Here is a 24,627-nt window from a genome sequence, read left to right as displayed (position 1 = left end):
CAGACTCCTGATCCGGTGTCTCCTCTCAGCTTTTCAGAACCTTTACCTTTGTTATTAAACAGAAATATGAGGCACTGAAGAAGGGCACTGAAGCACTGTGCCAGGGCTTATGATGGTGCTAGGGCTTATGATCACTAGCTTGATATGGCACCAGTGACATCCATGGAGTTTTATCTTTGATTTAAATGAAACCAGGCCCTATGACCTTTTCAGAATTTAAAGAAACATCTTCTGGTTCAAGGAAGGCCCCAGCAAGTTGTCTAGCAACAATTCTCTGGCCGTTCAGCTCTGAAGGCAGCACAGAAGTAAGGATGGCAATAACACAATCCCCCCTAAAATAACCTTGTAATCCCTCTGCAACTCGCTTTTGCATTAGGACCCCCAGTTTGAGAAACTCTGGTCTCTCCTGTGAAATCGGTATACTCGAGGGAAAAGAACACAAAAGACCAGATTTCACAGTCCTTGGTATGTTTTTCATGGCTGTGAATTAGGTAGCTACTCATAAAGGTTGTCTCACCCAAAAATCTCTCTTCCAGCATTTAAAAGCCAGGTTGGCTCTGCTCCCTCCCTCCCCTTCAGAAGACAAGCATGCTGGCAGCTTGTCTCCTAGATGGAGGATGCAGAATTTCTCTGTCTCTACGGTTATAGGCAAAAAATCCATTATCGCTACCTGTAAACAGAGGCACAGGGCAGAGGGTGGCTTTTTGTACCCTCTTCCCTACCTGTGCAAGGCGAGAGTTAATCTAACCCTGAGTGTGTCATCTCCATGATGGATTAGCATCCACCAGACTGAGTCCAGAGAGAAGCAGTCAGCATAGGCTGGACTCAGGACTCTTACCCAGTTCTGCATGTTATGCTGTATACCAGTGGTTCTCAAAGTCAGTCCGCCGCTTGTTCAGGGAAAGTCCCTGGTGGGCCAGGCCGGTTTGTTTACCTGCCGTGTCTGCAGGTTCTACCGATCGTGGTTCCAATTGGCCGCGGTTCGCCGCTCCAGGCCAGTGGGGGCTGCAGGAAGGGTGGCCAGCACATCCCTCAGCCCATGCCGCTTCCCGCAGCCCCTTGGCCTGGAGCGGCAAACTGCGGCCAGTGGGAGCCGCAATCGGCCGAACCTGCGGACACGGCAGATAAACAAACCGGCCCGGCCCACCAGGGGCTTTCCCTGAACAAGCGGCAGACTGGCTTTGAGAACCACTGCTGTATACAGTCTATAGAGAATGATCCGACTTCCATTAAAATAAATGGAAAGTCTCTTTGACTTAAATGAAGTCGAAATGGGCCCATAAGAAGGAATGTAGGATTTTCCATGGTGAATCCAATTACTGGTCACTCAAGTCTGGTGTCCTGCTTTCAGTAGAGCAGACGTGGGCAAACTACGGCCTGCGAGCCACATCTGGCCCGCGGGACCATCCTGCCCGGCCCCTCAGCTCCCGGCCGGGGAACCTAGTCCCCCGGTCCCTCCCCTGCTGTCCCCCCTCCTCCGCAGCCACACTGCTGTGCTCTGGTCCGCTGCTCCCGCTGGGCAGGATGGGGAGCGCAGTTGGCTCTGGCCGGGTGTCGCGGCTGCGAGCCCCTGCTGGTGGTAAGGGGGTGGGGAGCAGGGGGGTTGGGTAAGGGAGCGAGGGGGTTGGGGGGCAGTCAGGGAGGAGGGGGCAGTTGGATGGGGTGGAGGTTCTGGGGGGGTTTGGGGGACAGTCAGGGAGGAGGGGGCAGTTGGATGGGATGGAGGTTCTGGGGGGGCTGTCAGGGGATGGAGAGCAGGGAGGGTTGGGAGTGGGAGTCCTGGGGGGCCTGTTAGGGGGTGGGGATGTGGATAGGGGTCGGGAGGGAAGTCAGTACAGGGAGCAGGGGGATTGGATAAGGGGGTGGGGTCTCTGTGGGATTCCCTATGAACTGCAGGTATGAGGATATGGAGGCACAAGTATTGTGATTACCTCATAGCCAGTCTTTTCCTGACACTCTGTAATGAGTGTCTCAGTTACATCTGTACCTGACAAGGAGAAAGCAGAACCAAACCAATACAGCCGCCACAGGTAAAGATGTGAATTGTGTGATTATTAATTCTTGGGGTCTGAGTCTCTCCTGTTTTTGCATGTTGTGGAGTCATCTAGACCTGGTCAAAGTGTGTGCAGTGGGTGTAAAGCAGAATTCCCCACTCACTTATGCCAGTAGTAGCATCTTACAGTCTCTTTAGTGAGAGTTTGCACAGGGGTGGATGACAATTCAATGGGCAAGGCAGTGGAGAATCAGGCCCAACAACCTCCTATTTTCTTTTGTCAGAGTTGTGACTACAGGAGCTGAAACGGGAATTCAATTCATGAATTAAGAATGAGTGAAAATGAAACAATTCATGTTACAAGGACACATGGGAATCCATTTGCATCAGCCTTTGTATGAAAGGCCAGCTACAGCCTACCTTAGACAAACTGTTGCCTGGTGAGTAGGCTTAGTAAATAAGACCTCTTTCTCTGGAGCAGACAACAAGAGAGGTTGTGTTTATAAAATGTTGTAGAATTGTGGGTGCTCACCAGCTTTTAGGATTATTTTTTCCCTATTGGATTTAAAACTAGTAATTTCACAACCTGTTTATAGAACAAACAGGTCTCTGCTGAAGAAGAGATGCCTAAAATATTGAGGGACAGCATCTTGTAAATTTGTAGGTGTTTAAATTGCATTGCAGTGTCTAGATGAGAAAGATGGAGTTCTTCTTTTACGCTATAATTTCAGATGAATGGTTCTTTCTGATGATCTTTTAGATATAGACACTCTCTCCTGTTTAGCTACTAATTACAGGAAAAAAGGCTAACTGTCATAGAACAATTATACCTTGGAAAGGGTTCCAAGCACTACTGAAAATCTGGAGTAATTCCACTAGTCAATGATGTATAGTATAAGATCACAATCAAGCCCATTGTGCTGTGTATGTACTGCTTAGGATAAATGCCATGAGGCAATCAGTTTTTGGCAGGCAGCCTACTGAACTGTAAATGAATTGTGATTGCGTGGGGCCAAGTGGGGGTAGAGACAACACTTTTTCAAATACCCCCAGAGCCCTGAAATTCTTGTACCTGTGCCCATGGGCGGTGTGTAAACCGCTGGCTGGGGGAGGCTAGCCGCCAGCGCCAGGAGGGTGGGTAGCACATGGCCGCAGCCCTCCCCCAGCCCGGGAGTGCCAGGATGGTGGGTGGTGCAGCTGGAACCAGCACTGGGGGACTGGAGCTGCATGCAGAGCGTGAAGCAGGAGGTGGGGCTGGGGGCGGAGTGTGGGCAGGGCCATGCCTGGCTGTTTGGGGAGGCACAGCCTCCCCCAGCCTATGGCACCTGCCTGTGCCTGTTGCCTACATTTCCTGCACTCCTCTGATCACAGCTGTGATACCCACCTCCTGCTCAATCAGAGATGATTACAGGAATCTCCAGAGGAAATTTCCCTTTTAATGGTTTGTTTCTGACTGATTTAGAAACTGAGTCACAACCTGCCCCACATCTGAGTTCTCTTTTGCGTCAGGTCATTTTGTTTGGTTTAATTTTGAAGCCCAAGAAAGAATAAATAACTGGAGATGGGACCGGACGGACCTAAGCACTGCTGAACTTTGGTGCCATTGGCATCTGGAATTAGAACTTGATAATTGGTGACAGTGGGCAGAGCAAAAACCCTGGTTCTGAACAGTCTGAACTGTGTTCACTTCTGGGATGTTGATGTCTGAATCTCAACTTTATTCGTAGATTCCAAGGCCGTAAGGACCACTGTGATCATTTAGTCTGACCTGGATAACACAGGCCATAGAACTCCCCACAGACCCTTTTAAGATCTTTAGGAAAAACATCCAGTCTTGATTTAAAAATTGCCAGTTATGGAGAATCCACCACAACCCTTGGTAAATTGTAGCAATGGTTAATTTCCCTCTTTCCAGTCTGAATTTGTCTTGTTTCAACTTCTAGCCATTGGATCACATTCTATCTTTCTCTGAGAGATTGAAGAGCCTATTATTAACTATTTGTTCTCCATGTAGGTACTTATAAATGGTTATCAGTCACCCCTTAATCTGGTATTTGTTAAGCTAAATAAATGGATCACCTTGAGTCTACCACTATAAGGTCTACTTAGTCCTTTAATTGTTGTCATGGCTCTTCTCTGAACCCTCTCCAATTGATCAACATCCTTCTTGAATTGTGGGCCCCAGAACTGGATGCAGTATTCCAGGAATGGTCACATCGGTGCCAAATACAGAGGTAAAGTAACTTCTCTATTCCTACTTGAGGTTTCTATGTTTATGCGTACAAGGTTTGCATTAGCCCTTTTGGTCACAGCATCGCACTGGAAGCTCACACTCAGCTTATTATCCACCACTACCCCCAAATCTTTTTCAGAGTGACTTCTTCCCAGGAGAGAGTCCCCCATCCTTTAAGTACTGCCTACGTTCTTCGTTCCTAGAAAGTGTAGATTTACCTGTAGTCATATTTAAATACATATTGTTTGCTTGCGCCCAGCTTACCAAGTGATCCAGATCTCTATGCATGACCTGTCCTCTTCATTATTTATCATTCCTCCAATTTGAGTCTTTTACAAACTTTATCAATGATGGTTTTATGTTTTCTTCTAGGTCATTGATTAAAATGTTAAATAGCATGGGGCCAGAAACTGATCCCTGTGGGATCTTGCTGGAAATACATCTGCTTGGTGGTGATTTCTCATTACAGTAACATTTTGAGATCTATCAGTTAGCCAGTTTCTCATACATTTAATATGTGCCATGTTAATTGTATATGCTAGATTTTAATCAAAATGTGGTTGATATCAAGTCAGATGCCTACAGAAGTCTAAGTATATTACATCAGTGGTTCTCAACCAGGGATACGTGGAGGTCTTCCAGGGGGTACATCAACTCATCTAGATATTTGCCTAGTTTTACAACAGGCTACATAAAAAACACTAGCGAAATCAGTACAAACTAAAATTTCATACAGACAATGACTTATTTATACTGCTCTATATACTATACACTGAAATATAAGTACATTATTTATATTCCAGTTGATTTATTTTATAATTGTATGGTAAAAATAAGAAAGCAAACACTTTTTCAGTATTACTGTGCTGTGATACTTCTGTCTTTTTATGTCTGATTTTGTATACAAGTAGATTTTAAGTGAGATGAAACTTGGGGGTATACAAGACAAATCAGACTCCTGAAAGGGGTATAGCAAGTCTGGAAAGTTTGAGAGCCATTGTATTACATGAACAGTATTACCTTTATCAACCAAACTTGTAATCACATGTAAAAAAATCAAGTTAATTTGATAGGATCTGTTTTCTATAAACCAATATTGATTAGCATTAATTATATTATCCACCTCTAATTCTCTATTAATTGAGAACCATATCAGTCACTCATTATCTTGCTAAGGATCAATGTCAGACTGACCAGCCTACAATTACTTGGGCCATCCAGTTTGCCCCTTTTAAATATTGGCGCAGCTTTAGCTTTCTACCAGTCTTCTGGAACTTCCGCAGGGTTCCAAGACTTTTCAAAATCAACATTAACGGTCCAGCAAGTTCCTTAGCCAGTTCTTTATGGTTCAGACACATCTGTAAATATCTAGATGTAAGAGATCAAAGTGACTTGTTCCGAGAAATCCTGGGCTGTACCTCCATTGTATATTCCTGCTGGAATGAGGGACAGCATGTCAGCTCAGAGAACCATGGTGTTTCCCTAACTGTCAGGTCACTCTTCCTTTGGTCTTGGTAAGCATCCTGTTCTTAAGGAAACAATTCATTCCATGACCAGATTTACAGGACCACTGCAGAAAAAGTATCCACAAACAGGGAAGTGCATACACCGAGTATGTTATGTCCACGCCACTCCTTCTACAGCTCACTGCTTCCCAGATGCCTGCTCTTGGGCTACAACTGCACTGAGCACCTTCTGCAGCGGATGTGAACTGGGGACTTCCTTCGCCTATGAAAACTGCAACAGTTGTAATAGGGGAGCAGTTTTTTGGTGGGAATCACAGCTCAAGAAAAAGCACCAGCTTTAACTTGCACCCCATAGAAAATAAGTGAATCTGAAGTTAAATATTAAACAAAACGGCAGGGGATAACGGGTCTATTGTTTTCTCAAGTCTGCAAAAGGCGATATAAGGATAGGAGAAGGAAGGGAGCTGAAGAAGCAAGCAGGATGGACTCCTCCACAAAAATCAATAACGCTGCAGACATCTTGGTCATAATCATCTATTTCTTGGTAACCCTGGCAGTGGGAATATGGGTATGTCTGGATTTTTCTTTCTTAATGAAAATGTAGTTTATTGGGTTCTAGGAAAATGGCTTCATAAATTAAAATGTATAAATTGCCTGCTGCTTTATTGAGGGGTGGATTAAGATGTGGCAGGATGGAGATTATGTTGGGATTCACTGGGGAAGTAGGACCTGGTACGAGGCCTGGCTTGGGGGTGAAGAGGATGAGATTGTGGTGGAGGAGAACATAGATGGGGCTTGGAGTGAGGGTGAATGTAGCAGGGTGGACCCCTGCTCCTGCCCTGAAGGGGTTAAAAACAGCCCTGGGAAGGGGCTGTGGAGGGAGAAAGCAGCCTTTAGGCTGGGCTGATTGGGGAAGCAGCTGCAGCTGGGGCCACGCCCCAATCTGAGCCACAGGGCCTTATAAGGCGGCCAGGGAAGCCAGAAGCCCAGACAGTCTTCCTCTGCCTGAAGAGGGAGAAGGGCCTGGCTGCAGGGAGCTACAGACAGAGTACCTGAGGGGAGCAGGGCTGGGGACAGGCTGAGGAGCTGGGGAGCTCCAGCCTGGAAAGCCCCAGGCTGCGGCCTAGCATTGGGCTAACAGGTACTGGGGTTGCAGAGGCAGCCCAGGGGTAGGCCAAGGCAGCAGGTCCAAACCCTCCTTGCCAGTGATGAGTAGGCTGATACTGCAGTCTGCCCCAGGACGTGGGGCTCGACAATGACTGGCAGTAGCCATATACTGAGGCAAGGTGGGGATAGAGGGTGGGGGTTCCCTCGGGAGGGGAGACCCAGAGAGAAAGGGGTTACTGCCAGGGGGCAGCACCCCATGTAAAAGGGCACCGGGGTCCAGGGAGGGACATGGGGGCCAGGGAACAGGCGGATCACTGGCCTGCAGAGGGCGCTCCGTGCTGGAAACCGAGCTAATTCCCCGGAGTCACCAGCAGGAGGTGCCGCAGGGGTGAGTCCGGCCCTTTACAGTGAAGGAGGGATATCTGTATGGAAGAGACTATAGGAAATGGCTGATGGATGGAGATCAGGATAATGGTGAAGTGCAGTTTTTAGCAGATTAGAGGTGGGGACCTGGTGAAGAACAGAGTGGGGGTGGAGGTGGAAATGGGATGGTAATGGTGGTGGATGGTTAGGGACGGGGTGCTGGAGCAGAGGCAACCGCAATGGGAATTCATTATGGCGTAGGAATTGGAGTGAAGTGTGAGAGGTGGGGTAAATAGGGATTGCAGTGGGGTTGATTGTGGTAGGAAGGAGGGTGAGTACTGGACTGAGTTGTAAATGATGTGGATTGGAATAGAGCTAAAGGCGGAGGAGAGATGGTAATGGAGTGGGAGATGGGCATTGCTGCAGGATGGATATGAAATGGATGAGAGCACAGACAAGGTCTGGACACAGGAGAATGACAACTTTCCGTCAACAGGATTTTACTGAAGTTAGTCCACAGCAGGCTAATGCAGGATAGATTCACGCCCCAGCTGGTTGCAAACAAATTGTTAGTGTAGACAAGCCCTCAGAGAAAAGAACATTTCTTTCACACCTAACGGGTAAAGTAAGTCTAGATACTGAAATGTTCAAAGGAAAAAGGCAGATAATTTTTGTTGTGATGCTGCCTTAGTGGAAAACACTTGGGTGTCACTTGATTAAAGAGCTGATATCCCTTTCAGGAACAGTGTCTGTATTCTATCTGAGGAGAGATCAGAGACTGTCCTTTTGAAAAATTCTGCTAGTGCCTTGAAGAAAGAGCCAGCAGTTAACAGAATGAGTCAGGGAAACCTGCCCCTCAGTGACCTGTGCACTCCCCTGAAATAACCCAGGAGTCCATGCCATAGAACAGAGCAGGCAGCTGCAGGCAAAATCTTCCACACTAGCAGCCTGACAGAGTTTTAAAAAGTGATTAACTTTTGATGCCAATGAACTAGTTAATGTTTGTTCAGCACTTTGAAGATGTGAAGTACCTGCACCAGTACCTCTGGCTGAGTGTATTGGATGCCAAGGGTTGGACTGTACCAGACAGTCTGTCCATTTATTCCCCCCGCCACCTCCCACAGAAGCAAAACACAATTGAGGGCCCAGACCTTTCATGAGAGCACTGCTTCTTCCTAGTGCACCCTGGGGCGCAAGCAACCTCAAAGGAGCAGGGAAGAATGGGGAGGAGGCAGGACCTTGAGCTCCCCCATCAGCCCACTCTAGCCAGCCAAGCTGTCCATTGACTCAGAAGGGTGCAGCATGCTCTCCTCTAAGGAGTGTTGTGGCAGAAATGCCTCCATTGCATCCTGGGGAGCTCTGGGAGGGAACCAGGCTTGTGCCTTAAAGGTACAATCTGACCTGAAGTATGATTATTGTAATTTATTATTGACTGTAATTGTTTGTAATATAAATTCCTGGGTCAGAAGAGGGCTGGCAGGTGGCATGTCAGGCACTGGAGCATTGAAGTTTCTACTTGTTTAGAATAGTTGCTAAGAAGCTTAATATTAAATGTGTCTCTCCACCAATGTTGTCCTTTTCCATTAGACAAATATTGATTCAACTATTGTATGTAGTGAAACATGTCCCTGTTTGTTTATTTTCTTGCATCTATATTAGGATCTGCATTCTGGCTCACTTTTGCTCATGCCCTCTCTGGTCTGCAAAGGGTTTTGCATCAGGCCCTATGAAAAATGTGAGAGAAACTTCCCATAAAGTCACTCCTGACATATAAAATGAGGGCGAGGAAAGTAATTCTTAACTGCTACTCTGTGAAAGTGAAGAAAGGCTAATAAGTGCAGGTACCTTGATGAGCTTATCAGAACAGGAAAGGTTAAATTGCCATGCAGTAGATTGCTGTAGGGAAACTCTGGAGCACGCTAGTATTGAGTAAGAAAGCTAGGTATGGCAGCTCTAGTGCATGAACAAAAAACTCACTACATCAGCAGTTTTGAGGCCTGCTCACGTGAAGGAGTGAGTGCTCCTGTGAGTGACAGTTTGCAGGCAAGGCTCTCGGTTAGTGATGCATTTCTTGTGTTTTATTTTTATTGTATTTTAACATGTGCGGTGTTTAGATTTGGGTTTTGCAGGCTTCATGTAATGAAAGTTGAACCAATAAAGCTTCAATGGTTAATGGGAGGCTCAAGGCACCGGCGCACCAAGCGCGTGCCTGGGGCGGCAAGCCGCGGGGGACTGTGAGGGTGGCAGTCAGGCAGCCTTCGGCGGCAAGCCTGCGGGAGGTCCGCTGGTCCCGCGGCTTCGGTGGCAATTCAGCGGCGGGTACGCAGAAGGCGCGTGACCAGCAGATCCCCCCAAGGCGTGCCGCTGAATCCGCGTGACTGGGGCGGACCTCCTGCAGAAACGCTGCCAAAAGCTGCCTGACTGCCGTGCTTGGGGCAGCAAAAAACATAGAGCAACAAAGAATCCGGTGGCACCTTATAGACTAACAGACGTTTTGCAGCATGAGCTTTCGTGGGTGAATACCCACTTCTTCGGATGCAACTTGCATCCGAAGAAGTGGGTATTCACCCACGAAAGCTCATGCTGCAAAACGTCTGTTAGTCTATAAGGTGCCACAGGATTCTTTGTTGCTTTTACAGATCCAGACTAACACGGCTACCCCTCTGATAAAAAACATAGAGCCACCCCTGATGGTTAATTTATAGATTGATATAAGAACCATTTCTCAGTCATTGTCAGGTCATGCTATTCCCTTCAAAATCTTTCTCGGCATTATATTGGTTCCTCTTTCTCATTGATGCCCTGGTTGTTTCTGAAACCAGGCATAGTTTGCCTGTTAGAGCTGAAAATTTTAACCAGTTATTCTTTTTCCAGGCCATGTTCATATCTAACCGAGGGACAGTGGGAGGATTCTTCCTGGCTGGACGTAAAATGGTGTGGTGGCCGGTGAGTTCGTATTATACGCTCTGTGTGTGTGTGTGTGTGTGTGTGCGCGTGCGCGTGGTTTTAGTCCACATGTAATGTTTGGCTGCACATCACTTTCACCATTTATTGAATGTTTTGTACTTACTACCTCTCTGGACCCTAATGTTTTTGGTCGAGGGCCTGACTCATGTGAGGTGATTGCTGATAGGTACAAGGTACAGGGAGGAATTGATTTGTAGGGGTGGTTTCTGTGGTGCTGCTGTATTGCCTTCACTGTAGCAGTGCAATCTAGTCCTTTGCTGTAACAAGGACACAAGAACAAATGGGTATAAACTGGACACTAGGAAGTTTAGACTTGAAATTAGACAAAGGTTTCTAACCATTAGAGGAGTGAAGTTCTGGAACAGCCTTCCAAGGGGAGTAGTGGGGGCAAAAGACATATCTGGCTTTAAGACTAAACTTGATAAGTTTATGGAAGGGATGGTATGATGGGATAGCCTAATTTTGGCAATTAATTTTGGCAATTGATCTTAATAGTACCAAGCACTTATACAGCACATTTCAGCTGTAGCTCCAAAACCACTTTGCAGAGGAGGTAAGTGTCATTGTCCCTGTTTTAAGATGGGGAAAGTGATTCACAGACAGGTGATTTACAGGCCCTCCTGAGGTCCCTTCTGACTCTGCTATTTTATGATTCTATGAGGTGCAGTGACTTGCCCAAGGTCACCCAGCAGGCCAGTAGCAAGGGCTGAGACTAGGATCCAAGGCTCCTGAGTTAGTCCAGTGCTCTCTCCATTAGGTCACAATCTCTCTATTGAATGAGACTTCCTGGCAAAGGAGAAATCTTTCTACATAAATGTGGTTCTGTGACTGAATGCATCCCTGTATTCACACCCTACACACCACTGTAATAATCTTTGTGCAAAATATGCCTTGTGAGCTATCATTTGAAAACGAATAATTTGCTGGCCGATAATATCAAGATGAAATGTATGTAACAATGTTGTATGTAAAGTTATGAACATAGGCTGAAATTATGGCTGAAATGTGTTTACCAGACAAGTCTGGGGAGGGGTTAAACCTGTTTCTCAGAGACAAGCTGAAGCCTTTAGCCAGGTGTGATCAAAGATGATTGGCAATCACCAGCTGAGCGGCCATCCTTTGGCAGCATTTTAACAAACAAGGAACCTCTTTCACCATGAGACTCTATGCCTCCATCTCCACAGTTTGAAGGAACTTTATTTCAGCAAAATGCATTTCAGAGGGTGACTGGACTATAAAAATGAGGTGCAAAATGCCCCAGGTCCTCTCGCTTTCTTTTCTCCCTATCTGTCCATCTGTCAGAGGGACCAGCCTTTGGACTTTGTGAGAGATCCTGACTTTAAAATTTGGTCAGTGATGTTGCTGGGAACGTGTGGGAAGGATTTTACCTTGAACCAAATCTAGTTTAAGTGTAGTCATTAGAAAGCATTTTATGACTTTTTAATACCTGGTACTTGTGCTCATGTAAAACCTGTCTCTTTGTTGTTAAATAAACTATATTTATTCTTTAATTGAAACCAATCCAGTGTTGTGTTTAAACTGAATTGTTTGATAGCTCCAATTAAAGCAGCAAACTGTTGTACATTGGCCCCTTACGGATCAATGGACCTCTAATACATGACAGTCCAGGAGAGGGCTGGGCAGTGCAGAATGCATGTGTTTTGGGGAAAATTCAGACCTGGGAGTGTGTTGGGATCACCCTGCAAGTAGTAACTAAGGCTGCTGGAAGCTAGAGTGTGGCTCATGTGTAGCTGGAAGGCTGGAGCTATACAAAGACATTCGGGGTGTGACGTGCATGCTGTTTGGCTGTTCATGAGGGGCCAGGTTGGGAGCTACAGCAGCAAAGCATAGTGAGACACCTAAGATTGCAGAGCAGGTGGTGACGCAACCTCTCGCTAGTCTGGATTGCATCCCAGATTGTGATAGATGCATTTTCTGAGTGTCACTAATGTACTTTCGTGATCATCGTTGCAGTTCATCTTGGAAGGAAGACTTTAGTGATTGGTTATAAAACCTACCCCTGATCCTGAAGTTGGACCCATGTGACAGGACCTTTGCACTTGAGTGGGATTTGATGCAGGGCTCTGTCCACACGGATACAATTGCAGGTTTGGGGCCTTACAGAACTAAATACATATTTACTGACTGTAGGAATTTTCAGAACAGCTTTCAGGAATTCCTGCCCCTTTCTCAGTGTCTCCATTCAGTGTTGCCTGAATTGGGGCAGGATTGGAATTTCCATTTTCATGTTAGAGCATTGTCTTTCCAAGCAGGAGGAGGATCTCATGAGTAGATTAGGATTGAGAACATTCAGGGACTAATAGAAGCCATTGGAAAACGGAGAATCTCAAAGTTATTTTAAGGCAAATTTGTTTTGTTTAATCAATGGAGTGACACTGCCAGGAAACTGGGTAACAAACACAATGGTGAATCAGGACCCCTGACTGACTGACTGACTAAATGCACTACGCCTGATTCTCTGCTGCTTTGCACTTCATATAGTTCTTTATACCTATGAATAGTGAGTGTAAAACACTATCATCTTGTACAGTGCAAATGATGGCTCAAGGTGCAAGGCAACGGGGAATCCGGCCCAGTGTCTACAACACAAAAACACCATGGGTCAGACCCTCAGCCCTGGGTAAGCCTCTTTGCACTGCTCTAAAGCCACAAAGGGGACTTGAAGCTTCCCTAAAGGGGCAGCTGGGAATTCCCCTGACACAGGGGAGTCCCCCAGGAACATAAAGCAATGTAGCCAGCTTTACATCGCCTAAGCCCCTTGTCCATGTAGGAGGCGTATCGGAGGCCAGAGGGGATGATTCTGTACTGCCAGAATTGTCTCTAGGATTAACATTTGCTTAGAGCCATCTTTGCCTCCTCCCTGTGAGCTCCTTCACTTTGGAACACCTACATACCTTCCTGTGACCTAACAGGAAATCTCTTCCTCTCCACCCTTGGCAGCACCTGGTAAGATAACAGCAAAAGACATGGCAAGCACTCAGATCCTTAGTTAAATACTTACATTAACAATACTGTTCTGGAGGGCTACTCTGAACAAGGGAATGTGAGATTCTGGAAAACCCTTTCCCTGGTTTTAGTCTGGGCCGTCCTCAGGCCTCCCAGTGCAAATAGATATGGCTGGAGCGGGGATAAAATATAAAAAGGCCAAAAAGAATAAAAATACCAGCTAGATGCTGTGCCAACTAATGCAATATGTAAAGTGTTAGAGAAATGCTACTTCTGATTTCACCCTGGGGCAGTGCCATGTGTGATTATATGGAATGTTCCAGGGAAACCTGGGTGAGTTTCCCAAGTCTGTAGATGGGGATGTTGCTTTATAAATGGACTCTTCCCATCGTAGTATATTTGTTCCTTTTGACTTCGACTTATTGAGACTCGACTGCACGATTCATTGCTTTCTGCTATAGAGAATAAAAGAAAATATAATTCCAAAAACCTGTTTTAGAAATAAAATTTCCATTGGCTTAGTTTCATTCCTCAGTTGTCATGCTGTTCCCTGCTATACAAAGCAGCCATGGGGTATAGGCTGGGGATTAAGAAAAGAAAAGAGGATGGTGTGTTTTCCCTGTTCTTTGTTGAATGAAATGGAATGTTCCCTTTTTTTTTTTTTGCTAGTTGGAGGGGTGAGGAGTTCAGCCAGATAATTGGAGGCAGTGTATTGTCTTAGGGAGTGTTTATCTGCTCCGGGACAAACAGAAATCTTGATATCTTCATTATGTGGCCAATCTCTCAGTATTGACAAGGCCCTAGAAATAAACACACACACAATAATAAAAAGGTCAGAGTTGGAGCCTATTGCTGTTCTCAGACTGTATGCGAGGGAGCTCTGATTCACACAGAAACATCAGAGCCTAATCTGTGCTTTTTAAGAAATAAGTTTAAAAGGAACAGAAAAGCCAAAGAACATAAACTATCTGGGCATGAAAAGTTTAACAGTAACTTGAAGAGTTTAGTGACTACTTAGTGGGAAATATTTGGAGATTTGTATGTGTGTTTCCCTTAAAACAGAAATTAAATCCAGCTCTCCCATTTCGGGTCAGTGATGTATTAATTTATGGTCTGGACAACAGTAAATGAGTAACACCCAGCAGTCAAAGAAGGGAGAGGATTGGGATATGTAGATCGTTTTTAACTTCAGTTTAATGCAGTCATGTTTCGCTGTTGCCCTGAGTAGGTTTCTCTGATCATTGTGTGTGTGAAGGATTATTTTATAAAGTTCTTCCTGTTTGTTAATTCAGCAGTTCTGTAGGCAGGTTATAGGAGGTGGGTAGTGGGGACAAATATTTTGCCTTCTGTCCCTAGAAGTAGTGAACTGAGGTAGAAACATTTTTAGTTGTAGGCCAGGTTGAAACCACCACTGTTCAAGGTAAAAAGAACCACCAAACATGCAACTAAAGTGAAACTTTGATAGGAAAGGAAAAGTGCAGTAAATCAAACTCCTAATGACTCTGCCAAAACCCACTACTAGTCTTGGGAAGGCATCCCACTACTAGTCCCATTAGACCCTCTAATGGGACTAGTAGTGGGATGCCTTCCCAAGAGTGTAGGCATTGGGTCTGGTGCCTGCATATTTGATGATGTGGAAGCTAAAGTATCAGGCTGGCTTGCTAAGCAACTAGCAGAGGCTGTGCTGCTTTCCAAGCCAACACATGCATATGAAGTCCCAGCAAGATACCTAAACAATTGTTGGATATGCAAGGTTTGAGGATGTAAGTACACCTCTACCCTGATATAACGCTGTCCTTGGGAGCCAAAAAATCTTACCGTGTTATAGGTGAAATCGCATTATATTGAACTTGCTTTGCTCTGCCGGAGTGCACAGCCTCCCTCCCCCCCACCCCTTCCCCCCGGAGCACTGCTTTACCGCGTTGTATCCGAATTCGTGTTATATCGGGTCGCGTTATATCGGGGTAGAGGTGTAATTGCATAGTACCAAGGGGGGTGGGAAGGGGGGAAGGAGGGACCCAGGTGATTCTACAATACAACAAAGCCTATGCTGCTTGAGAAATGCATGTCCATCTCTCCTGGTTAAAGTATTGTGTGGCATTTTAAAATTACCTGAGTAGATAAGAATGCAAAATGAAGATCTTGCAGAGAACTTAGGAGAACAGAATAGCAAACCTGCTCTCCTTTCTCAAGGCAGCTGAGTCTTGATAGATGCATGATAAGGTTTTACAGAGGTGCTAAGCAATATGCAAGTTGGACTGGTTAAGGATGGGGAGAGCTGTGGATTTGCACAAATACACTTTTGTGTCCCAAAATAATTAAGTTAAAAACATTTCCAGTGTCATCCCATAAGGGTACAGTCCCTACCTAAAGAGGTGGATCAGTGGCATGAATAGTGAGTGCACTGTAGGGGCTGGGGATTGTTTCCATTACTTTGCTAGGCAAAGTGTAGGATTTCCAGGTTCCTTAGGAGGCCTGTGAGGCAGCAAGCACCAGGACTTTTGGGCAGCAGAAAGCCAATGAAAATAGTAAGGCAAATAGATTAATGAATAATGTGTCAAATATACAGTAACTTTCACATAGCTGCAGCCTGACGTTTCTTTCCTGACTAGTGAGCCCCTGTCAACAATTGACTTGTCAGAGGATTTTAAAGTAACCTTCTCCTTCTCTCTCTTTCAACAGTCTTTCTTCCCTTTCCCTCATCTTTCTTCTCCTCTCTTCCACTATAGCTTTCATTCTTTAATTCACTGAACAGTTGACCCCATCCCTTTCAAACCCTCATGCCCCCTTTTAGTTCCACTATATCCTTTCTGAAATGCAGTCCGTGCTAACTGGTGGCAGGAGCTACTTTTTCTCTGAAATTCCCTCCTCGGAGAAGCAGGCTCAGCAAGTGTACCCTCAGGGCCCCACATCCTATGCATGCTCTTTGTTTGTCAGGTCTGTCCAGAGGAGGAGAAAACCCCACCCCACCCAACTTGTCATATCTCTAATAGCATGAGCATAAGGGGAGATCATTAATGGCCAAATCCCTGAAAATTGTAACGCTGACCCTGTCATGAAGGGACAGCCTTCTAGTAACATAGAGTTTCTTGGAAAATAGGCCAGAATCCTTTAGTTTATGTGGGGATATGTTACAGCACCCACTTACTCTGATGAGATTCCGTGTCCAGCTGTGTCTGGGACAATCCAAAGTTTAAGGCCCAGTTTCTCTATCTTGCGTCTGTGATGTATCTAGAAGAAGGCTGGGATTTATCAAAGCATCCTAAGGGCATTAAGCCCTTTGAAGATCCCAGCCCAAAAAGCTAAGCAGAATTTCCTGGACATCTGCATTATGTAGATACTCTGGTTTAATTAAAACAAGAGTTAATTAAAACTGCCATACATGCTGCCAGCCATCAGCTAATCTCTTCCACATAACTTTTTCTTGCTACAAATTACTAAAGTATTGGAGCAAATTTCTTTTCACTGTTCTGAATTCAAAGATCTGTCCCTATGTACATACATGTAATTACTGAAAAAGATTTTGGTTTTAGATTGCATTTGTAACTAGTGTATACTGATCTCATGATCCTCTTGTACAGAGTCTTTCCTCTGTCAGAAAGACAAACAGAAGCAGAAAGTAATAGACCCATATGTTGGCATTGCTTTGTCCTGAACTGGGAATAATGACAGTTGTGTTAATGGAAATGTTTTGCTAACTGCATTGGTTTTTGTTTGGTTTTGTATTTTTCTTTACAAAAATGTACACAGACAATACAATACTGCCATGTGTAAAGCTGGGAATGGTACTCTCTGGTGTTGTATTAATTTAGATGGAATATATGGGCCCCAAAAAGAGTCCTCTGTCCGTCCATCCATCATCCATCTTTATACAGTTTAAACAAGGTTTGGTGTTTGGTATACAGAGACCTCAGGCTGCCTAATACCCTAGCAAACACACCATTAAACCTATGTTTAACCTATTATTAAAGATACAGAAAAAGAAGGAAAAACCTTTAAAGCATTTGAAATGTAAAGTATTAAGTAAGGCTCTGATTTTAAAAACATCCCTTGTTCCTTTTCCCTTCAGGTGGAGAGAGCTTTTAGAACGAAACCCCCCGTTGTCTGACCGTCTCTTAGATGGCGTTAAAGATAGTAATAGCTGTCTCTTGGGCTGGGGAAAGAGGGGAAGTTAGCTGAGATGGGCTGGAGTTGTTGTTTAAAGTCCAGTCCCATTTCCTAGAAGACAAAACAAGACAAACACACCCAAAAATGGGAGAGGAAAAATTAGCAAAGATAGAAAATACAGTTTCTGTCTTTGGCATTGACTTTAACATGCAACCTCGCTGCTGGAAACAACACACACAACGCACGACATATCAGCCCCTTTGAGACCTGGCAAACTTGTATTAGCATCAGGCTGTTTAGGGCATTGGTTTTAGCTGCCTCTTCTTGGTCAAAGGCTCACAGTGGTGTGCAGCAACAGTGACAGTGGTGAGCAGAGGCATCACTCACCCATCCCACGAGCCTGGGGGCAGGAGGTGAACCCACCTGAACACAGCCCTGGACTCTGGGACTTCACTGCCCTCAGCTGACAAATGTGAGTGGGGTGCAGCAGAGGGAAAAGGGGAGTGGTTTGTTAAATAGGCATTTGTTTATTGGACTTTCACACCACAAGGTGGGAAGCTGAGGCATAAGTCTACTGCTCAAGACAATGTGGGGCCAGTGCTTACTTTTGGTTAGCATACTTTTGAGTGATCGTTGCGGTGTTTTCCCAGATTAATGCTGTATTTCATCTCCTCTTAATAAAGTTTTCTTTTGTTATACTCAGACTCAGTGCTTGCAAGTGGGGAAGTATTACCTCCTACAGGCTCCCAGGGGTGGGTAGTATATTGTTTCCCAAGATTTCTGGATGGGGGCTCAAGCTGGTTCTGTTTTATGATGTTTTATACTGTTAAGAGGAACTTCTAGATATTGAACCTGTCCCTTGTTGCTGCTGCCATCACCTGGCAGAAGGATTACATAGATATGATCTCCCTTTTGTGAATCTCTGTCTTATTTTTAATCCAGCATTAACTTCTTTCTTTCCTTCGATCTGTACATATCAGCAGTTCCTGTTTCTCCCCATTACTCAGTCTGTGGGATCAATACAGGATGTTACAGGTTTTAGAGATACCAACATTCCTTGTATGCACATGTGTCACTCACATGTACTGCACCCTTGGGCCAGTAGCTGGACCTACCATAGCAGCTCCCAGAGTCCCATTCAGGTAACCTATTGTCCCCTTGATGGAAGCAAACCAAGTGCAAAAAGGGTGTCTCCCACTGGAGATACAAGCCAGCCGTAAGGCTTGTGGATCTTTCGCTCACTGAGATCTATCTTATTTTCCTGACAGGGGCATGAATCAGCCTCTTGTCCCTGGAGCAGCTTAAATGTGTGACATCAGGCTTTTGTGCTAGCTGCCTGGACCTCTAGCCAAGATCATTGGCTGCTCATTCTGCAATACATCACCCACATGTTAGTTGGAAATGTTCTCCAAAGAGTTGAAATTCTGTATGGGCAGAGGCCACGTGCTCACCTTAGTTGGAGGAGGGAGTATTATCATTCACCAGTTTCCCCTCTGGATGAGTTAATTTGTGATGTCCTGCTCAGTCCTCCTTGCCTGTGGGGGGGGGGGGGGGGATGGCTGCAATGTTGGGTTTTAAGAGGGGAAATCAGGCACTCAGGTCCCATAGTGACGGCAGACAGGAAATCTCAAAACACCAAATAAGCACTTTTGTTTTGGTCACAAATACAGCTCTTATTTTAGCCAGGGCCTGAGCCCAGGATCTATGACCCAAGTCTGTTCTCTCTCTTTCCAGATTGGTGCTTCTCTGTTTGCCAGTAACATTGGCAGTGGGCACTTTGTGGGCTTGGCAGGCACAGGAGCGGCTGCAGGGATCGCCATTGCAGGATTTGAGTGGAACGTAAGTGGTACACGTTTAAATAAAATTGTAACCTCGGGGGTATCCAAAGAGATCAGGTGAGCCCACATTGTCTAAAAATCCAACTCACTCTAATGCTGTCAGAGCTCTTGCCCAGCAGCACCTCCCTTCCTCAGGGCTGGCGACTGGCAGAACCACCCACCACCAGAAGACTTTTTGTCGATTCCCATTCCCCCAGCCTCTCTCCCCACTCCCACCTGCAGCCCAGTCAATGGGAGAAGAAAAGGCCATTACTATATTAGGAAACCAGTTTCCACAGAGGTGTCTGTCTCTCTCTCTCTCTCTCTCTCTCTCAATATATTGATGATTTCCTCCATTCTATCCTTGTCCTTTGATTGCTTTTCAAATACTTATAAACAACATCTCCAGATATCAGGGGGAAAGGACAGCTTTTCTCATCTCATCTGTATCATTTTTGCTGAGAGCTTGCGTTGCAGAAGTGGGACTAGGGGGAAAGGAGTATTTTGCTTTCCTCCAGCTAGTGAGGGATTTAGGGTTGTCTTCAGCCCCTACTTGTCCTCTCATTTCCCTCTCACTAAGGGAAGGCAGTGAAGGAGAGCAGAGGCTTCCTTCTAATGCACCATCAGTGCTAGTCTGTTCTCAGCCTGCTGAGGGCAGACCCCTGTCCTATAACCAAACACCTCACTTGATTAAAAGTACTACAACTACTGCCTGGAGTGCGGCAGAAGAACCGTAAAGGTTTGGGAAAGGATCGGGGGGAGAGAGCTGAGACGAAAGGTAACGTGCCCCCTCTCCTCAGTCAATTTTACCTGTAGCCCTCCATGGATTCAGCAACAAAGCTCATGTATGTGTGGCCGGGAGGAGATGTGGGAGTTGGGGAACAGCCCCTTTATGTTGTATTTCCCCTTTCAGGTCAGCTGGTCTGAAGGTGCAGTTTGCATCACATGTTACCGCTGCCTGAACAGCACTAGCTTCTCCACCATCAGTACTCCTTGGAGGGGAATTGGGGACATAGCCACTAGGAGGTCAATTCCTGGCAGCATGGAGTCTGGAGCCAGACTGCTGTTTACCTGGTGCTCCAGGAAGATCTGGTCATGAGAGAAATTTAATGAGCCAAGAGCCTTAGGATCTAGCTCTTCCCTTGGATCCTCAGCCTCTGGAATAATAGTGGCCATGCCCCTGGCTGTTGCACTTCACAAAGGAGTTTATGCAACACCACAAATGATCTTGGAGGTTTGGTGTTTCCCTGTAATCTGGTTTGAATCATCAATGGAAGCATGTGGCCCTTAGGTTTATTTAAAATAGAAGTGTGTGGGTATGAAATGAGCCCCATATAGATTGCAACTTCTTTGTGCATTGTGGGGAGTAGACGCTCGCTTAGAGACATGCACACATTGGAATCAGTTAGTTTAAACTCTCATTTTTTATTATTCTCTAATGATGCTGAAACAAATCCAGGCTCCACACTAAGGTTACTTGGAACTTTAGACATCTGAAGGGATAGAACTGGGATCCTCTTTCAGGATCCTCTGCCATGTGAGCTAAAGAGCTCTCCATTAGCTGGTAGCAGTATGCACCCTAAGACACACAGTTGAGAGGTTTTGATTAAGTACAGTAAAGGTGAGGACAGTGATGTACTTGTTCACGCATGCACATAGAAGCTAGCTAGTTAGCTCATTACAATAAGAACTACACAATGGAACTGATAAGCATGCTAATATACATGGGAAAATGCTGCTTTGGGATCCACACTGATTCTGTTAGCAAGAGAGAGAACTAGACCCGATTCTGCTCTCACTTATACTGCCCTTGTGTCAGTGTAATTCCATTGACTTCAGTGGAGCGACTCTTGATGTGCATGAATGGACGTGAGAGCAGCATGGTGCGCAGTATCTCTGGCATGTCCTATGCTTGATCTATGAGCAGAACTCCAGAGAGGCGATAAAGAACTAGCATGCAGATGAGAGATCTAGAGTGCAGTTCTGAGAGCAGAATTTAACTCTATATTTGTTTTAATGTGCACAAGTCTGCATAAAACAAATCGCTAACATTTAAGTAAGAAAAATGGATGTATGATCTACAATAAAATATCTGATGCAGAATATACAGTATGTAGTATAGCAGAGCTACCATACTTTACAATATAGAGTCCCAAATATGAAAGTATTATATGTCTTATAATGTATAAGGGCACCTTATAACTACTCCCAAGGCACTGAAGAAGGCAGGTCAGTGGGCTAGTCTGGTGGGTGACATGGGTATGGAAGTAAGCTCTGCTGTCCCACACCTTGGAGTAGCAGAGCTAGTCACAAGTGAGACTTGTTCATAACACACTTGGATTTGTTAGTGGAATGTTTCCTGTGCCGGTGGCTGCCTGGAGACTGGATGGAGGGGCTAGTAAAGGCGGCCGGGGTGGCATCCCTAGACTTTGTTAACATTTCCCAGTGGTAGCAATGGTGAATCTGCCAACACAGAGAGGTTTCTGCGGGCTTCTGGTGTTTAAAACACCATGTTATCTAGATCTGCTCTGGGCACAACTAATGAAACAGTGGTTTAAGCACCTGTGCCTGGGGCACACTAATGCTCTGGTAGTTGCTACTACTAGCGGAGCTGCAGTGGGATAGTGCAACCGAAGGAAATTTTAAGACCAGTGTTAGACACACTACAAATGTATTTCTCCATGGACAGATATGAGAAAATGCTGAAGCAATGTTCTCTTTGATACCTCAATAAGTCTGCTGTAGTGGGGGACTCTTCCTCAGATGCTTCTATTGGACACCTGGGGTGAAATCCTAGTTCCAGTCAAGTCAAAGACAAAACCCACCATTGACTTCAATAAGGCTGGGACTTCACCCCTGGAGTTCCAACTGTAAAGTGCCAGACACATTTGGAGGTATACTTATCTCATAGAACTGGAAGGGACCTTGAAAGGTCATCGAGTCTAGTCCCCTGCCTTCACAGCAGGACCAAGTACCGTCCCTGACAGATTTTTGCCCCAAATCCCTAAATGGTCCCCTCAAGGATTGAACCCACAACCCTGGGCTTAGCAGGCCAATGCTCAAACCGGAAAGAATGAGGCCAGGGGTGCCTGCACTGGCCACCGTTTTACTCACTGCAGCCAGATACATGGCCTTGGAAAGTGCTGGTGACAGGACCAGAGGCTAATTCAGCTGTTCTTTCCTTGGTTACAGGCCCTGATAATTGTATTTGCTCTTGGCTGGTTGTTTGTGCCCATCTACATCAGGGCTGGGGTAAGTACAAACACTAGGTTATGCCTTTTATTGTTCCCAGTTTTAATCTTTCTTTTTCAGCCTGCTGTGTTTGTGAATCTAGCACCATCACAGAATCATTCTCAGTGGGAGGAGAGACCTGAATGTGATAGGGACTCCACACGAGTTGTTTCTGTATGTATTTAAACAAGGAGGTCTCTGTGTCTTTGAGATCCTGACATGAGAAGTATTTGACAGAGTGTCTTTCTGTGCTTCTTGGAGGCCATCTACATTTCTAGTGCATTTATCAGTGTGGTATCTGGACGGAAGAGCCTCTGCCCCCTATGGTAGTTGTCTTTTGCTCATAGTGTGAATTCTTCTCCCTCTCCCTCTGCAGGTGGTGACGATGCCAGAGTATCTCAAGAAGCGCTTTGGTGGCCGACGGATTCAGATGTATCTGTCAGTCCTTTCTCTGCTCCTCTATATTTTCACCAAGATCTCGGTGAGTTAAGCTTTTCCAGTTCCTCTATTCTAAGTGAAGTTCCTATCTGTATTATTATTTTCTGCTCACATAAAATCTCTCTACATGTGTAGTTCACTTCTCTCATTTGTTGCCCGAACTCTATTTAGGTAGGTAAAAATCTGTTTCCATGTTGTCACTCTTCCGTCTAGCAGTGCTGACCATCCAAATCAGCTCTACAGCTCTGTGTGTCTGTGCCTGTTGGATTATACCAGGGGACTCTTTCTCTAGATGGTGGTTATGATTTAGCTTTCTTTTCCCAGGATTTTGTTTCCGCGTGTGCTCCCCTCTGGAACAGGTCAGGCTGGCTGGAGCTTTGTACTATATACTGTATGCGCCATCTCAGGTGTCAGTGACAGAAACTGAAGAGAATGTCCCAAACTATCAGAATTTCAGTACCCAGTTCTCTGCCTTTGTTCCCCAAAGGCAACAATTGCTGCTTCTTACCCAGGAACATTCACCCCACCCCATTTTCAGCATTTTGTTTTAGAGCCTTCTTTCTAAAGTCTCCCATTCTGACTCCTGGGCCAAATTCTCCTGGTACAGAGTATGAGTAACTCTCTTTGGCCTAGTGGGAGAAAAGGGGCCTTGGGCTTTCAAGGAATGGGTTTTTGTTCCCACGTTCCCCCACATGCTTCCATTGGTATCCTCAGCTGAACATGCAACCTGTTAGTACTAATGACGCCAAAGCGAGAAAAGAGAGGAAGGCAGTGGGGAGAAGAGAGATGGGGTTAGCAAATAAAGGAGTGGGAAAGTGCAAGGAGAGGAAGGGAGGGATGAGGAAAGAGCCTGTCTGTGGATCAGTTTGAGCTATGAACTGTGGCTAACAAGGACATTGCAGTAGCAAAGGAAGTTGTGATTTTCTGCCCCCTTTTGTTTCCAGCCAAGTCCACAGGTCAGGCAGACCTGGCTCTGTTGTTTTCCTGCAGTTGCTATGGAAGGTTACTCTTTGCTCTCTGCATCGGAGCTGAGTGATACTAGTCCAATGTAACCTAAAAGAGCTGGCCCTTTGCTCTTATTCTCACACTCTTACAATAATTGATTCTTACCAAGGTTGCAAATTAAATAGGCTGGGTCTATGGCAAACCCCCAAGTTGGCTTTTTGGCGTTTTCATTTCGTTAGCATTTATTTCTGTGAGGAGCTGTCAACATAACTGTTGTGTTTTATATGTAGCTGTAATTGGAAATGTTGCATCCATTTAATTGGGCATGGTTTTGTGAGCACATAGGTGTAGGGCTCCAAGCATTCCTTACGTCTGAAGCTGTTAGCTGTATTTTGTAAAGCTTTATGGGACTTATGTTAAGAGAAGACGATAAAGAATTACTAGTAGGTAGATTTTTATATTGCTTATAGATAAGGCTAAGTTCTTGTCACTGATATTCGTAGTAAAAGTCATGGACAGATCACGGGCAATAAATAAAAATTCACGGCAGCCCGTGACTGTCCCTGACTCACTAAGAATATCCCTGACAAAAGGGGTAGGTGGGTTCAGCACCCACTGCTGCTGGGGCTCCTGGGTCCCCCACCGCTGCGATGGGCAGGAGCTCAGGGGTCTCTCTGCCTGTGGGACTGGGCTGCTGCAGGGTCCCCTCGCCCCCAGGGCAGCTGGGAACTGCAGGGTCCCCCAGCCGGTGGCCATGGCTGGGCAGCTGCAGGCCCCTCTCTCCCCCCCTGCCGCGGCTGGGAATGCAGCAGGGTCCGCCAGCTGCCCAGCCAGCAGGCAGCGGGGACTCCCGAGGGACTCCACAGTTGCTCAGCCATGGTGGGCAGCAGGGACTATCTGCAGCTGCTCAGCTGGGGCATCTGCAGGGTCCGCATGCCGCCTGCCACAGCTGGGCAGCTGCAGGGTCCCTCCACCAGGGCGAGAGCGGGGGGG

The 24,627-nt window shown here is 45.8% G+C and overlaps 1 protein-coding gene across 6 annotated transcripts in view; it reads left to right on the top strand.

Moving 5' to 3' along the window:
• The first annotated feature begins 2,375 nt into the window (after positions 1 to 2,375).
• LOC120386394 (sodium/glucose cotransporter 1-like) overlaps positions 2,376 to 24,627 on the top strand; it is a 54,746-nt gene continuing 32,494 nt past the window's right edge. For 2 of the 6 annotated variants that reach the window (XM_039505699.1, XM_039505705.1), the window contains exons 1-6: positions 2,376 to 2,433; positions 6,118 to 6,260; positions 10,037 to 10,108; positions 18,938 to 19,042; positions 22,213 to 22,272; positions 22,628 to 22,732. In XM_039505699.1, the coding sequence (XP_039361633.1) occupies positions 2,391 to 2,433; positions 6,118 to 6,260; positions 10,037 to 10,108; positions 18,938 to 19,042; positions 22,213 to 22,272; positions 22,628 to 22,732 (528 nt within the window). In that variant the 5' untranslated portion in view covers positions 2,376 to 2,390. Of the gene's footprint in view, positions 2,434 to 4,178; positions 4,228 to 5,539; positions 5,741 to 6,117; positions 6,261 to 10,036; positions 10,109 to 18,937; positions 19,043 to 22,212; positions 22,273 to 22,627; positions 22,733 to 24,627 lie in introns of those variants that run through there. The other 4 variants (XM_039505700.1, XM_039505701.1, XM_039505702.1 and 1 more) reach the window with 4 other exon arrangements.

This window comes from Mauremys reevesii, linkage group 18 (assembly GCF_016161935.1).
Source record: "Mauremys reevesii isolate NIE-2019 linkage group 18, ASM1616193v1, whole genome shotgun sequence".
NCBI lineage: Eukaryota > Metazoa > Chordata > Testudines > Geoemydidae > Mauremys > Mauremys reevesii.
Note: the sequence above shows the minus strand (reverse complement) of the source record. Positions and strands in the feature narration are given on the sequence as shown.